The sequence below is a fragment of the Adiantum capillus-veneris genome, chromosome 22, assembly GCF_014529385.1.
Source record: "Adiantum capillus-veneris isolate H3 chromosome 22, ASM1452938v2, whole genome shotgun sequence".
NCBI classification, from domain to species: Eukaryota; Viridiplantae; Streptophyta; class Polypodiopsida; order Polypodiales; family Pteridaceae; genus Adiantum; species Adiantum capillus-veneris.
This window is the reverse complement of record NC_140952.1, coordinates 77,476,860-77,494,143: the sequence shown is the minus strand read 5'-3', so window position 1 is coordinate 77,494,143 and position 17,284 is coordinate 77,476,860. Positions and strand designations below refer to the sequence as shown.

The 17,284-nt window shown below is 45.4% G+C and overlaps 1 protein-coding gene across 3 annotated transcripts in view; it reads left to right on the top strand.

Annotated features, from left to right (window-relative positions):
• ATR (Ataxia telangiectasia-mutated and RAD3-like protein) overlaps positions 1-11,581 on the top strand; it is a 95,806-nt gene extending 84,225 nt beyond the window's left edge. For 2 of the 3 annotated variants that reach the window (XM_086495892.1, XM_086495895.1), the window contains one exon: positions 10,926-11,084. In XM_086495892.1, the coding sequence (XP_086352018.1) occupies positions 10,926-10,951 (26 nt within the window). In that variant the 3' untranslated portion in view covers positions 10,952-11,084. Of the gene's footprint in view, positions 1-10,925 lie in introns of all 3 variants that reach the window. The other variant, XM_086495894.1, reaches the window with a different exon arrangement.
• The last annotated feature ends 5,703 nt before the right edge of the window (positions 11,582-17,284 follow it).

Below are 17,284 nucleotides of genomic sequence, written 5' to 3'. Positions count from 1 at the left end.
TCGCACTACACATGCCACTACCCCGTCTACTATGAGGTACGAGGCCGCTTCCATTGCTTGTTCAGAGAGGGCTTTGGACCATTCTCTAGAGTCATGCGGTACGAGGATCAGAGATGCCTGGGTTTGTTTTTGCTCGACCTGCGCAGACACAGAGAGAGCCTGATGAGAGGAGAGGCTAGCCAGTCTCAGAGACAGATCACAGACTTCTTTAGAGATGCTAGTGGACACCCGGAGGAGTTACTACCACAACAGAGCTCATCGCCTCACACTAGAGGCACACTGATCGACCGAGCGACTGAGCTGGGGAGATCCAGACGCCCATGACTGCGGAGGACTACACAGCATCGACGGAGCCTGCATCAGAGGATTCAGATCAATTTGGCTCGCCGGGTCAGACTATTGCCATGGAGGAGATTGATGAGATCCACCAGCGACTCATGCATTATCTCTTGGGAAGGCCCAGATGCCCGAGACCACACCTACCTCCACCATTATTAATATGACCATTGAGGAAGAGCAGAAAAGGAAGAATCGGGCTCTGCATGTGCGGGTCACAGGAGTCAAAGACAAAGAGAATGTAGATGAAGAAGTGAAGGAACTGCTACAATGCATGGGCATCACAAACCCTACTCACACAAGTGCATGGAGAGTGGGCAAGAAAGGAATCGATGAGAAGGGAAACGTAGAGGATAGGGCACTTATTCTCCACTTCCTGAATATAGAAATAAGGAAAGAATTTCTAAAGAAGAGGCCAACTCTTAAGAAAACCGGTATTTTCCTGGGAGATGACCTTACATTGGCACAAGTGGCACACATGCAAGAGTTGATGCCATAGATCAGGGCAGCAAGAGAAATGGGGAAAATCGCCTTTTGTAGAGGAGGGAAAGTAGTGGTTCTGGAAAAGCGCTCATCATGACGGTGCGAGACCTATGGGGCGACGCTCCGGATAGCTGCGTGGAATTGTAATGGATCATATAGGCTAGATGTAGGTGCCTTTGAAGACAGCTTTAGGGACAGAGACATAGTTTTCTACTCAGAGACACATTAGATATCGGGACAGCTTATGCCACATGTGAAGGGTTATTTATGGGAAACAGCTGGTCGACCAGACAAGAGATCTCTACGAGGTAGCCGGGGTTCAGGAGGAGTAGCAGTCTTATTTAAAGAGGAGCTGAAACCGCTACTACAAATTATCAGGAAAGATGAGCAAGCAAGGTATATGTGGGTGAGAATGAGAGCCGAGACAGGTAGATTTCTATATATCGCTATATGCTACTTCCCTCCAAGTAGATCAGTCTACTCCTCACCTAAAGGACAGTCCCCTTTTTCCATATTGAATAATGACATATGGGAGTTCTCTAGAGATGGAGACATCGTTCTCTTAGGAGACTTTAATGCCAGAACGGCCAACTCTCAAGCAGTATTCTATGATACTTCTGAGGAAATGCTCAGAGAAGTGGATTTATCACAGAGGGGGCTTACTAGAAACTCACAGGATAAAGAACACACTGAATATGGGAGACATCTCATGGAGATGGCAACTATACATGGTTTGGCCTAGAGAATTTCCCTTTATGTGGGGATTCACATGCTTCCCGCACAGGCATGGGGCCAGTACAGTGGATTATGTCATGACTTCACCAAGCTTTATTTCTAGTATCGAGGACTTTAAGGTGGGACCCAGACCGGTTGGGATTGCAGTGGATTATGCTCTCTTGACCTTATCAATCTCCTTCCAATACAATGCCTCTCAAGTACAAAGGAAGAAGACACACACAAGATATACTTTCACGCCAGAAACTGATTCAGTCTATGTGGAAAAGATCTATAATAGGATGTGGGCAGCCGAGCCAGTATATACTATAGAGGAGATTACTTCTCAGTTAACAGAGATACTACATGGAGCAGCACAAGAGGCATACCCACATACTCAACCTGATTAGAAGAGAGGATCTGGGAACATGCCTCAAAACAGTTGGTATGACGAGGAATGCAGAGAGACGAGAATCCAGGTCTAGAAATAGCTTACACTTGGGATCATCACATATAAGCAGTCTCGGATCGCTCTTGGGCGTATAGTACGTCGCAAGAAAAGGGCATTTTTAGCCAAACTGGAGAAGGATTTATATCAGCTCTTCTTGAGTCAGGACTCACATGAGGCCTGGCGTTTATTTCACGAGCACTCATCGCCTCCGACGATTACTTGTCCTGAGATTTGGGGTCAATATGTAACATCATTATATATGGTATCTGGACAGCCTCCATTACCAGATTCGCTAGAGCCATGCCCTGCTACTAGTACTTTCTTTACTAGGGAAATGGTGAAAAAAGCCATTGATAAGATGAAGACAAGAAGAGCATATGATCATGATGGTTTAGTAGCAGAACATCTAATCCATGCCAGGGATCTACTTTCAGAAGTCCTTGCTCGTTTGTTTAATCGGGTCAATTACCTGGATCTTGGAAATTATCTACTATCGTACCTATTTTCAAGTCAGGGGATCCTATGATACCCGGGAAGTACCGTACCATTATGGTAGGTCACACATTGACCCGACTGTACGCATCCATTCTAGAACAAAAATTGAGTAGATGGGCAGAGAATGAGGGCTTAAGGGCAACAGGACAAGCTCAGAGCCATTATTGAGGAAGGGGTTATTCCACTTTAGATCATATTCTTACGCTCAGAGCCATTATTGAGGAAGGAAGAGCAAGCGGGAGAAGGATGTATTGTTGCTTTGTGGATTTTCGGAAAGCTTTTGATACAGTACCAGGGGCCAGATCGATGCGCAGGATGCAAGAGTTAGGGGTCCCCAAAGAGATTATTTGGGGGATCATGGCCTTATACGGGTCAGTAACTGGTTATGTACGTACTCCAGAAGGGGATTCCGACATTGTTCATTCCACCGTTGGAGTAAAGCAGGGATGCCCACTGTCCCCTACTCTATTTGGTATGTACATAGATGAGGTATCAGATTACATTGATAGAGAGGGTGACAGAGGTGCTTAACTTGCAGGGTCATGGATCGCTTTGTTGTTGTATGCTGATGATGTTGTATTGATAGCAGAATCACCAGATGGAATGCAGAGGCAGCTAGATGCATTACATAAATTCGCGGAGGACAGTGGACGGTCTGTAAACTTGGGTAAAACCAAAGTTATGGTGTTTAACACCACACCGCAGTGGGTTAGGAGATCGGCACCTACATTTGCATATGGCCAGGATACGGTAGAGTACATAGATGCATACACATACCCTGGTGTGGTATTTGCAAGACCGAAGTTTACTCTTAAGAAAGCAGCGGATGCTAGATTGTCCAGAGCCTCTGCGGCCTTGGGAGGTTTGGAGAGGATGTGTTCACAAGTGCAGTTTCAGGAACCACGAACAAAACTTTGGCTCTTTGATACTGTGGTGGCTTCGGCTATGCTTTATGGGGTCCATATTTGGGGGCCATCTGTGGATGAGGATAATTGGAAGTCAATGGAGAGACCTTTGGTATCTATGATTTCCCAAATGATTAGAGCCAAGGCCTCCGTACCACACGCGATTACCCGAGCGGAACTAGCTGCCCCTCCGATAGAAATTGAAGCTCTTACCAGATCAATGTCCTTCATACATGGTTTGTGGGGTACAAATAATTGCCGATATACTAGACTGGCCCTCGAATCCTCTCGACAATTATCATGCTGGTATGCGCAACTGTCCTCGTGGTTTCAGAGACACGGGTTCAGTATGGAAAGATTACCCCTGTTGAGGCTCCATCACTGGCAATTACACAAACGGAGATTAATAAAATCATCCGTCAGGATCGTATACAATTGGATACTAAGAGGACATGGGTAGACCCTACACAAGAATTCGGCACGAAGATGGTGGACTACAAAGAAAACTTCCTACAACTATCTGAAGATGGATTTGTGATTCGCCCGAGCTACATGGATACCCACCTGTCTCATGGTTTGAGATGTGCTATTGGTTAGATTCGTACATCCTCACACCAGCTGGAAATTGAATTTGGCAGATTTAGGGGAATCCCACCTGAGAGCAGAATTTGCAAGTTATGCGAAATGGAGCCGGAGACAGAATTACACTACATATGCCATTGCACCGTATACTATGAGATACGTAGGCGTTTCCATTGCCTTTTTAAAGAAGGCTTTGGACCTCTAGATAGAGTCATGCAATACCAAGATCAAAGATGCTTAGGCTTGTACCTACTGGAACTACATCGGCATAGGGATAATCTAATGAGAAGACAAAGAGCACTACAACCTCAGAGGCAGATCACAGATTTCTTCGGATCGAGAGAAGCAGGAGTGGAAGGAGAAGCAAGAGGCCAGCAGCCAGCACAAAGGAGTACCCACATTCACACGAAAGGCACCCTCATTGACAGGGCGATTGAGCTTAGGAAATCGAGACGACCACGACCGAGATGCAGAAGCACACTTCACCGGAGGAGACTACAGCAACGGATTAGAAGCATTCTAGCCAGACACCGAGAATGCTCCTAAGAAGTTTATTTAATACTTTGTATTTAGTTTTTCACATTTATTTTCACACTTTCACACTTTTCACAATTAGTACTTTAGTACTAAGGTACCCAGACATTGTAACAGATTCACCACTTTTGTATGAGTTTGGTCTCATAGGTCATTCTGGCCTTTTGAAGACGTTAATATAACATTTCATTTCATTTCATTTCATTTCATTTCATTTTCTCTCTCTCTCTCTCTCTCTCTCTCTCTCTCTCTCTCTCTCTCTCTCTCTCTCTCTCTCTCCTCTCTCTCTCTCTCTCTCTCTCTCTCTCTCTCTCTCTCTCTCTCTCGCCCCTCGCGCTACCCTTGCTGCCCCTGCCCCTGCCCCCCCCCCGCTCTCTCTCGCTACCCCTGTTGCCCCTCGCGCTGTTGCTGCCCCCGCACACCTGCTGCCCCTCGTGCTGCCCTGCCGCCCCCGCACCCTCTCTCTCTCGCGCGCTATCCGCCCCTGCCCCCCCCCCCCCCCCCCCCCCCCCCCCCCCCCTCTCTTGCGCTCCCTGCTGCCCCCGCACTCTCTCTCTCTCTCTCTCTCTCTCTCTCTCTCTCTCTCTCTCTCTCTCTCTCTCTCTCTCTCTCTCTCTCTCTCTGTCTCTGTCTCTCGCTCCCCTGCTGCCTATCGCGCGCCCACCCCCTGCTGTCTATCACCCCCCCCCTCTTTCTCTCCTCCTCCTGTCTATCGCGTGCCCACCTCCCCCCCCCCCTTTTTTGGTCTATTGCGGGTTAATCCCTTGTCTATCGCGCATTTTTCAGCCCCTTTTTTAAGTTTTAAGTTTTTACTTTTTGACTATAGTCTATCGCCCACTCTCTCTCCCCCCCCCCCCCCCCCCCCCCCAAAAATTTTTTTTTCAAACTTTCGCCCCCTCACCTCACTCTATCGCTCTCTCCCCCTCCCTCCCCCCCCCCCCGACTGCTTCTCTCTCTCTCTCTCTCTCTCTCTCTCTCTCTCTCTCTTATCAACCCTTTAATTTTTTCAGCTATTCCCCCCCCCCCCCCGGGCCCCCGTTTTCCGCCCCCGTTCCCCCCACTCTATCTACCATACTTAGTCCCCCCCCCCCCTATCTCTCTCTCGTAACTAACGTTTTCACCCCCGAGCCGTACCGCCCCCGCTCTACCACTCGCCGGGACCGCTACTAGTGTGGGTGCATACGTGCATCTAACCCCCCCCCTTGCGGACAGCAATCAAGCATGAGGAAGACAAACGATAAAGCCGACCCCCTAGAGGATGCCATTTGAAAATGCAAAGAGGAAATGACGGAGACCATCACCAAGTTGAACCGCAATCTCTGGGGCACAATAAACATTCTCGAAGGACGTGTGCTGATCCAAGAGAGCAAGATAAGCACGCTGGAAGACCGAGTGACAACCCAAGAGGAAGAGATCGCGTCACTCAAGAAAGAACTCGCGGAAGCCCGATCAAGAAACACACTGGAAGAGGGCGAACTGGAACCCTCAGTAATTGAAGAAATCAACACGATCAAGGAACAAGTACTGGCCATCAAAGAGGGAGAAGAACAACACAAAGAAATGACGACTTCTTGGGTGGATGTTCTTACCAAAACCCAACAGAAGGCGAACGAAGCCGAGAAATGGATCAAGGTGGCCAAGAAAGGGAAAGACAAGGAGATAACGCCCACATCCACACCCAACAACATCATTAACCAGACACTAGAGGAGGAGCAGAGGAGAAGAGTGCGCGCTTTACATGTGAGAATTTGCGGTCTTAAAGACAAAGGCAATGTGGACGAAGAGGTAAAAGAACTCACAGCCCTGATGGGGATTCATGAGCCGACACACACAAGGGCATGGAGAGTGGGCAACATAAAGAAAAATGGAGGCATTGGAGAAACCTCAAAAGAAAGAGCACTCATCCTCCGTTTTCCCTCTATGGAAGCAAAGAAGTCTTTCTTGAAGAAAAGACCAACTCTTAAGGAGACTGGCATCTTTCTCGGGGACGATCTCACCCTCTCGCAGATCGCTCATATGCAGGAAGTAACGCCGGAGATTAGAGCGGCAAGGGGGAAAGGCAAGATCGCTTTCTATCGAGACGGAAAAGTAGTAATACTGGAGCGACGCTCCACATGACGGTGCGAGACTTATGGGACCACACTCAAAGTAGCTGCCTGGAATTGCAATGGATCTATGCGTCTTGATGTGGGTGCTTTTGAGGATAGCTTTACTGGAAGAGACATCATTTTCTACTCTGAGACACACCAGGCCCCGGGGCAATCCATGCCTCACATCAGTGGATATAGGTGGGAGACAGCCTACAGACAGGAGACATGCTCAGAGCACAGAGGGCAGGGCTCGGGAGGAGTGGCAGTGTTATTTAGAGAGGATTTGTAGCCACTGATACATATAGCCCGCAGGGACGAGCAGGCCAGGTACATGTGGGTGAGACTGAAAGCAGAGACAGGCAGATACCTCTATCTAGCTATTTGTTACTTTCCCCCGAGTACATCAGTTTATGCACCACCTAGGGGACAATCCCCTTTCTCTATTTTAGATGACGACATATGAGAGTTCTCTAGAGACGGTGACATTATCATCCTCGGGGACTTCAATGCTAGGACTGCCCATCACCAGGTAGTGTTTTATGATACTTCAGAGGAGATGCTAAGAGAGATAGATGTGGCAGATACGGGCCTTTCCAGACTATCACACGATAAGGAATATACTGAGTATGGGCGACACCTGATAGACATGGGCACTGCACATGGATTGGCCATCTTGAACGGCCTACAGAGATTTCCTGCTGCGGGAAGTTTTACATGCTTCCCACATAGACATGGAGCCAGCACGGTGGACTATGTCATGGCACAACCGAATATCATTTCTAGTATCCAGGATCTCACAGTTGGGCCCAGACCGGTCGGGGTGGCAGTGGATCATGCTCTGGTGTCAATGACCATCTCTTTCCAATTCAGTGTAGCACACAGGCCACGAGTAGCACCCCCTACTCGCTACACATTCACAAGGGAGACGAACTCTGTATACATGGACGGAATCTACAGACGCCTATGCACTGAGGACCCGGGGCGACCTCTGGAGGAGTAAACTACTATACTGACACAGACATTACATGAGGTAGCAGCAGAAGCATACCCACACACCCAGCCTGAGCAGAGCCGCCGATCTGGGAGCATGCCTCAGAACAGCTGGTACGATGAGGAGTGCCGCCAGACTAGAGCCAGACTTCAGAGGGAGGTGCTGTTGGGGGACGTTACTCACAGACAGTCACAGATGGACTTTCGACGCCTGGTGCGGCGGAAGAAGAAGGCTTTTTTGGCCCGACTCGAGCAGGATCTATATCAGCTATTCATGAGTCAAGACTCGCGTGAGGCGTGGCGGCTCTTTCATGAGCAGCCCCCCCCCCCCCCTTGCTATTTCCTCCACAGAGACCTGGGGTCAGTACGCATCATCTTTGTACACAGTACCTGAACAGCCGCCCCTCCCCAACCCCCCCGACCCATGCTCACATACATATGTCTTTTTCACCATTGAGATGGTGAAGAAAGCTATTGATAGGATGAAGACTGGGAGAGCATATGATCATGAGGGCCTAGTAGCTAAGCATTTCATGCATGCCAAAGACCTACTAGCAGAGCTTCTAGCAGTTATGTTTAACCGTGCCATGTGTGAGGGCCTACTGGACACCTGGAGCCTATCTACGATAGTATCTATCTTCAAATCAGGAGACCCCAGGGAGCCTGGGAATTATCGCACTATTATGATCGGGCACACACTGGCACGTTTGTATGCATCCATTCTTGAGCAACAGCTGAGTAGATGGGCAGAGAGGGAAGGAATGCGTGCAACTGGGCAGGTAGGATTCAGGAGAGGCTTCTCTACTCTTGACCATATCCTAACACTCAGGGCCATCATCGAGGAAGGCAGATCTCATGGAAGACGGATCTATTGTAGCTTTGTGGACTTCCGCAAAGCTTTCGACACGGTACCCAGAGCTAGACTGATGCGCAGATTACAGGAAATGGGAGTACCCACAGAGCTCATTTGGGGGATCATGGCATTATACAGATCAGTAGTAGGGCATGTACGCACCCCGGAGGGACTCTCAATACCGGTTCACTCCACTATTGGGGTGAAGCAGGGTTGCCCACTCTCTCCTACTCTTTTCGGTATGTATGTGGATGAGGTTTTTGACTACATTGACAAGGACGGGGATAAAGGTGCACAGTTGGCAGGGACATGGATTCCACTTTTGTTATATGCGGACGATATTGTGTTGATCTCCGAATCCCTGGAGGAAATGCAACGCCAATTGGATGCTCTGCATACGTTTGCCCACGAAAGTGGTTTGTCTGTCAGCCTTGGTAAAACCAAGGTTATGGTGTTTAATACCACCCCACAATGGATCGGGAGATCAGCACCTACATTCACATACGGGTAGGAGACTGTGGAGTACATAGACGCTTACACTTACCTTGGAGTGGTTTTCACTGGACCCACATTCTCACTCAGAAGAGCAGCAGAGACCAGACTGACTAGAGCCCACGCAGCATTGGGTAGATTGGAGAGGATGTGTTCGCAGGTTCAGTTTCAGGAACCCGGGATGAAGCTCTGGCTCTTTGACACCTTGGTGGCCTCAGCATTGCTCTATGGGGCTGAGATATGGGGACCTTCATTGGATCACCACGGGAGGACAGGTCGCACAGACGGATGGGGGAACATGGAGAAGCCTCTCGTCTCTATGATCTCGCGGCTCATTAGAGCCAAGGCATCAGTACCACGGGCCATTATTCGTGCAGAGCTGGCGGCCCCCCCACTAGTGGTAGAGGCGCTCACCAGATCAGTCTCCTTCATAAACCGCACATGGGAACTTCCCAGAGACAGATATGCTCGCATAACACTTGAGTCCTCCCGACAGTTAGCCATACAAGGAGATACAACATGCTGGTATGGGGAGATGACATCATGGTTTCAGGCGCATTGGTTCAGCATAGACAGGCTGCCACCATTCCAGTATGCATTGGATGCACCATCTCTCATTCTTACACAGTCAGAGATCACCAAGCTCATTCGCCAAGACCTGACCCAGCTAGACACCAAGAGGACATGGATACAACCAGCACAAGAACTGGGCACGAAGATGGCTTTCTACAGAGACCACCTTCTCCAGCTTACGGAAGATGGTTTTGTGATGAGACCCAGATACATGGATACCCACCTGTCTCATGGGATACGGTGTGCTATTGGCTAGTTACGCACATCATCTCACCAGCTGCGGATTGAAACCGGGAGATATAGCGGAGTACCAGCAGAGGCCAGGACATGCCCCTTGTGTGACATGGAACCTGAGACAGAGGTGCATCATACATGCCGTTGCCCCGTCTACTACGAGATACGAGGCCGCTTCCATTGCTTGTTCAGAGAGGGTTTTGGACCACTCTCAAGAGTAATGGGATACGAAGATCAAAGATGCCTGGGTCTGTTCTTGCTCGAGCTGCGCAGACACAGAGAGAGCCTGATGAATGGCGAGGCTAACCAGTCTCAAAGACGGATTACAGACTTCTTCAGAGCAGACACGGGACAGCCGCAAGAGCCACTCCCACAGCAGAGCTCCCCCCCCCCATCTCACACCAGAGGCACATTGATTGACCGAGCGATTGAACTGGGGAAATCCAGGCGCCCACGATTGCGCAGGACTACACAGCATCGACGGAGGCTACGTCAAAAGATTCAGAGCACGCTGGCCAGGCATGCACAACGCCCGGTCAGACTACTAACCATGGAGGAAATTGATGAGATCCGCCAACGACCGATGCTAGATCTTTTGTGACTCAGCTATCCCAACTAGCCGCCCATTCTTGCTCAATTTTTCGGCTTAGCTCACATCGACCTATCTAGAATCCCATAATATATATCTTTGTTTTGTACTGTTGATTAGGTTATTTTGTTACTCTGACTTTGTATCAGATCCACCACCTTGTAACTTTCTGGTCTCATAGGTCACTATGGCCTTTTGAAGACGTTAATATAACATTTCATTTCATTTCTCTCTCTCTCTCTCTCTCTCTCTCTCTCTCTCTCTCTCTCTCTCTCTCTCTCTCTCTCTCTCTCTCTCTCTCTCTCGTGTCGCATGGCAAGCAGACTTGAGGATAGGCGGTGGAAGGCAGGCCATGACAGGTTTAGGGTAGTGGTGGAGCACTGGGCAGGACGATGATGGGGGTCATGGTGAGGGACGGGGTGCAGGCCCGAGGAGGGGGGGAGAGCGAATCTCGGTAGGGATCCCAAGAATAATGTGAAAAACTGATTATATTGTCCTCTGGATGGTTACCATAAGTTTATAACTTGCACTTTTCTTAGTGCTAAATCTAAACATGTTCTGAATTTGCAGTTATGGTTTTTGACAATCTAGCTGACTTATGCAGAGGGCGTTGTCGAATATCAAAGCTAGATTACAAGGTGTGGTAGTTGGAGTTGGTGCTGCTCCTTCTTTGCCTCTTTCAGTTGAAGGACAGGCTCACCAATTGATTGCTGAAGCTGTTTCACATGAAAATTTGGGGAGAATGTACATCTGGTGGATGCCTTGGTTTTGAATTCTGGTATTGGCTTTTAAATTTTTCTTTTTCAAGCTTGAAGAACCAAACCAGCAAGGTCATCTAAGACTTCCTCGACCTTGCCAAGACTTGCTCTTATCTATGGAACTGTTTTGAAATAGATTTTTATAGTTATATTTTGTATGCATCGGAATCTTGAAGAAACGGAACAAAGGAACGAGAAATGGAGGACTTTAGGAAACAGAGTTTCCAATCCGATATGCCTCGAAATGGAGTTTCGTTGTGACTGTGGGCTTCTGTGATGGTGTTTGGCTCTAAGGAGCCATGAGTGATCCTCCAAGGAGAGGCTAGGCAAGGTGTTTGTAGCAAAATTAGCTGTAGATTTGGGAGCCCCCTCAAAAATTACAGCACAAGGGGAAGTTCATGTTCTCAACCAATGATTAAAAAGGCACAATCGCCCAAATATTATGGTGTAAGATTTTGGTCCTTTTCTTCAGTTTTAGTTGTTGAAAAACACAAATTTAGTTTTTCTTGGGTCCATGAAGCACCCTTTGCTTTTAGTAACCAATTGTGCTAGCAGCAGCAGCAGCCCCCCCCCCCCCCCCCCCCCCCCCCCCCCCCCCCCCCCCCCCCCCCCCGAAGTGATTAGGGTATATAAGGCAGTGAGCCATTCATAAGACAATGAGCCATTTTTTTCTAGACAAGCTTGAAATCTAGTCAAAATTTTGTAATTTTAGTGGAAATTTTGATGTGTACATGAGCATGAGTGTTCCCTCAAGAAGATGTTCTCTGTTCGTGCGCTTTTGGTTGATCCTTAGAGCAAGCAAATTATAAGTTTATATTTAGTTGCATGCAACTAACACTTACATGATAATGGGAAACATTTAGGAAGCCAACTACACATGTGATGATCTAGGCCACTTGAAAATTTTATCCCCCACAACATTTGGCTCTTGCACATGGCCAGGATACCTTTTCTAATTTGGATGGCTCATGGGAGATATTGATATATTCACAGCAATAAATACATCATATCATACATTCTCATATCATGGCACAAAAAATGGAGGTTAGAGTGATAGAATACATTCTGTCTCTAGAAACCCTACCCTTGGGCTTTGATCATGGTATAGACTAAGCATATACCTAAGCTCTCTCATAAATGCAATAATCAATAGAGATAGATGTAATCAAAGGGTGTCTTTTGAAAGTACACCAAACTAAGAATCATAGAAAAAGATGTGGTTGTTGACTTCTTCATGTTCATCTTCATTTCCACCTACTACGTGTGTTCTTGATCTTTCCATCTTCTTGTTGCTGTTGTCGGTTGGTTTTGTTCTTTTGTTTCTCCTTGAAATATCTTTTGTAATCCTTTTGATAGTGCCCCAAACTAAGAATCAGAGAAAAAGCTGTGGTTGACTTCTTCATGTTCATCTTCATTGCCATCTACTACATGTGTTCTTGATCTTTGCATCTTCTTATTGCTATTGTCGGTTGGTTTTCGCTCTTTTGTTTCTCCTTGAAATATCTTCTTGTAGATGAATGGCCCTTCTTACCACAATGAGCACATTTCTTGTCTAAAGAGCAATCTTTTGCTAGATATCCTAGTCAATCACAAGTATAACATTCGGATGTTTTGTTATTTATGCAGTCATAAGTGCACCTCCCCTTGAGGTGGATTGTGTTTTTTTTTTTGTTTTCTCTCTTCTTCTTAAAGTGAACTTGTAGTTACGGTGTTGGTTTCATTTTTTAAGAATTGTGACTAGGTCCTAAGGTCTAGAAAAAGCACTTGTAAGGACTAGAAGTTTCTCATCTCCAAGAACTTCACATTTGAGGTAAATGAGCTAGATGTTTAAGCCTATTGACAAGGCTTGCTATGTCCTCTATATTAAGTGTTATTTTATTAAATTGCTTCTTTAGATTCACCTTGATTTTTTTTTTGGGGCTATCGCAAGGTGTACCTAAAGAAGAAATTGTATAAAATAACAACAGATAAAGGGGAGGAGAGACTTCACACTTTGTCTTTAGTCTTCATGAGATGGAGTGATAATATCCAAAATAATTTAAGAAAAAAATTAAATTGGACAACTCTCTTATTTACCTTTGATTTGGTCTACTTTAGCTTTGATTGTTTTGAGGTTGCGACACATTTATAGATATCCTCTATGTGCCATTTGTAATTGGCTCCATCCTAAGAAAGCAAATTGATTTCATCATAGTTGCAAATTATTTTTATAATCTCAACTTTGCCTTTTTGGTTATGATGCAAGTGGGTCCGCATAGAGAAATTGCGAAACCATCCACAAAAACCACAATAATTATCAAGCATAATGGAATGGTGATCTTTATGCTTTTTCTTTAGAAGCTCTTTCATATAGAGCTTGTTAGGATCGTTGTCCTTTCCTTGTGGTGGACAGAATATATTGTCATAAGAGGGTGTCCTAATGTTTTCTTTACTAGAGAATCCCTATACCCATCAATAATTTTCACAAAGAATTAGAAATGTTCTTACAAAAGAAACCATATTTCTATTATATATTTGACTCTAATAATCACATCATGTTATGCTTTCGATTTGGCAAAGAATCCTTCTTTGGTGAAACTACTCAAGAAGATCCACTCTAGAGCACTACTCCAGAATATCCACTTTGGTCTTTTGCACATGTCAATGTGATTAGAAAGTTATCAAACCACTTTATGGTCACTGCAATAAGGTCCTATTGAACAAACATACAACAATAGTCTATGTAAATTGTATTCTTGATAAATATGTACCTTGCCAGTTGGAGTTGCAGCTTTAGCATTTGTAAACATGCCCCTGAAAGCTATAGTAGTTGTGGGTTGTTTATTGTTTAGTAAAGGCGACGTACCTCTTTACCGAACGCACATGCCAAAGGTGTAATGGAAATGGCCTATGAACTTTGAGAATAGTTGAATTAAGAGAATTAGAGTGAGCATTTTGGTGAGACTACTTTGAGAACATAGAGGGTGAACTTAATTAGCGGTAGCAACATAACCATAATACTTAATTAACTTGGCATGAACAATACTTTTGCAAGAAAGAGAGTTTATAGAAGTTGACAACAATTGAGGACCGGATTTATGTGGAGCCGTTCCCCCCTCCAATAGGCTTTTGTATTATAGATTCTCCCATCAAGAGAGGCTTGGTACAATACAATCTTTGTGTTCCTTGTGACCTAGGTGATGCAACGAAGATGGAAATCTTCATGCATCACGAGCATAGCATAATCTTTGAAAAAGCATTAACCATCCCCGGCCTCAGTCCCAAGGTCTCAAACACCTTCAAAAGTGGAAAGAGCTAGCAGGGAATGAGGATATGAAAGACGAAGAAGAAACATTCATAGGAGAAAGAAATAGTTGTTCACTTATCATCACTCTTCTTGCTTAGCATACATAATAGCATAGAAATGAAGATGGAGAAGATGCCAAGCTTAAAGATTGGAGCATCGCTCTTGGTTGGATTTGCATTCCATAGCCAAGAGTGTTGGTGTAGGATCTCAACTTCTCAACAAGCTTGGAGAAGGAGATGGAGCTTCTTGCACTTTGCACTTCACACAATGAGTGTGTGTGTGTGTGTGTGTGTGTGTGTGTGTGTGTGTGTGTGAGAGAGAGAGAGAGAGAGAGAGAGAGAGAGAGAGAGAGAGTATACCTTGCATGCAAGCCCCTACCTTCCTAAGTCGATCCCCTCTTCTAGCTCATGATGATGGAAGCTCATTGGAACCCTTCCAGCCTGGCCAATCACATGCAGAGTGCATATCAAACAAGCATGCTAGCCTTGAACAAGTGTCTCCCTTTTCCCTTTGAGAGAGAGGACTTGATAAATGCATACACAATTAATTAAACTAGTTAAATTATCATTGGACCCCTTGAGAGGCCAACCGACAGGTTTAAGGCACCTTATGCGGGCAACATGGAGAGAAACTTGATATGTGTCCCTGTTGCTTCATTAGGCAAGGCTTGAATTGTGTGAGGGTGTGTGTGTTCTCTCTCTAGCTCCTACAATGAGTGCTCGCCCTCCCTTGTGTAGGGATGTGCTTTGACTTTGTGGAACATCTCAAACCCTTCAAGCACCTTAGCCATGGAGCACCTTAGCACCTTGGTCATTAAGCACCTCAAGAACCTTAGTAAGGAAGCACGACAAGCACCTCAAGCATCTTAGTCAGTATTAGCTAGCATTTCTCTTTGACATACCATCTCTGGTTTGGACCCTTTAACTTGGCCCGTGTTGAGATAGATCCATAAGCACATGTTTATATTCTAACCCTTGTTCTCGTTTATTCTCCCACATTAAGTGATCAATTTAATACGGGAAAATCGTTTGGGTTGGTTAGATATTAGATTTTATGACATTAGCTCTCTCTTGAAATCATAGTCGTCCTCGATTATAAGGTAGAAGAGATAGAACCTTAGTCATTAGTCGATATTTCTTAAGGGGTGGAGGATACGTTTTTACCCTACGACATCATTCAAAGATGGATGACTAATCCATTTGGTGCTTTGGGGACGTAGCTGCCGCCGCAAGCATGTGTGCTCTTTAGTCCATTTCATTCTCCCAAAGTAGAGTGAAAAATACTACTTGGTGTTTGAGAGAATAATGAAATTGCGAAACCATCCACAAAAAACACAACAATTATCAAGCATAATGGCACGGTGCTCTTTATGCTTTTTCTTTAGAAGCTCTTTCATATAGAGCTTGTTAGGATCGCTGTCCTTTCCCTGTGATGGACATAATATAATATCGTCAGAGGGTGTCCTAATGTTTTGTTTACTAGAGCATGACAGAATCCCTATACCCATCAATAATTTTCACAAAGAATTAGAAATGTTCTTACAAAAGAAACCATATTTGTATTATATATTTGACTCTAATAATCACATCATGTTATCCTTTAGATTTGGCAAAGAATCCTTCTTGGTGAAACTACTCGAGAAGATCCACTCTAGCGCACTACTCCAGAATATCCACTTTGGTCTTTTGCACATGTCAATGTGATTAGAAAGTTATCAAACCACTTTATGGTCACTGCAATAAGGTCCTATTGAACAAACATACAACAATATTCTTGATAAATATGTACATTGTATTCTTGATAAATATGTACCTTGCTAGTCGGAGTTGCAGCTTTAGCATTTGTAATCATGCCTCTGAAAGCTATAGTAGTTGTGGGTTGTTTACTGTTTAGTAAAGGCAACGTACCTCTTTCCCCGAACGGATATGCCAAAGGTGTAATGGAAATGGACTATGAACTTTGAGAATAGCAGAATTAAGAGAATTAGAGTGAGCATTTTGGTGAGACTACTTTGAGAACATAGAGGGTGAACTTAATTAGCGGTAGCAACATAATCATAATACTTAATTAACTTGGCATGAACAATACTTTTGCAAGAGCGAGAGTTTATAGAAGTTGACAACAATTGAGGACCGGATTTATGTGGAGCCGTTCCCCCGTCCAATAGGCTTTTGTATTATAGACTCTCCCATCAAGGGAGGCTTGGTACAATACAATCTTTGTGTTCCTTGTGACCTAGGTGATGCAACGAAGATGGAAATCTTCATGCATCACGAGCATAGCATAATCTTTGAAAAAGTATTAACCATCCCCGACCTCAGTCCCAAGGCCTCAAACACCTTCAAAAGTGGAAAGAGCTAGAGGGGAATGAGGATATGAAAGATAAAGAAGAAACATTCATAGAAGAAAGAAATAGTTGTTCACTTATCATCACTCTTCTTGCTTAGCATACATAATAGCATAGTAATGAAGATGGAGGAGATGCCAAGCTTAAAGATTGGAGCATCGCTCTTGGTTGGATTTGCATTCCATAGCCAAGAGTGTTGGTGTAGGATCTCAACTTCTCAACAAGCTTGGAGAAGGAGATGGAGCTCTTGCACTTTGCACTTCACACAATGAGAGAGAGAGAGAGAGAGAGAGAGAGAGAGAGAGAGAGAGAGAGAGAGAGAGAGAGAGAGAGAGAGAGAATACCCTGCATGCAAGCCCCTACCTTCCTAAGTCGACCCCCTCTTCTAGCTCATGATGATGGAAGCTCATTGGAACCCTTACAGCCTGCCCAATCACATGCAGAGTGCATATCAAACAAGCATGCTAGCCTTGGACAAGTGTCTGCCTTTCCCCTTTGAGAGAGAGGAATTGATAAATGCATACACAATTAATTAAACTAGCTAAATTATCATTGGGATCCCTTGAGAGGCC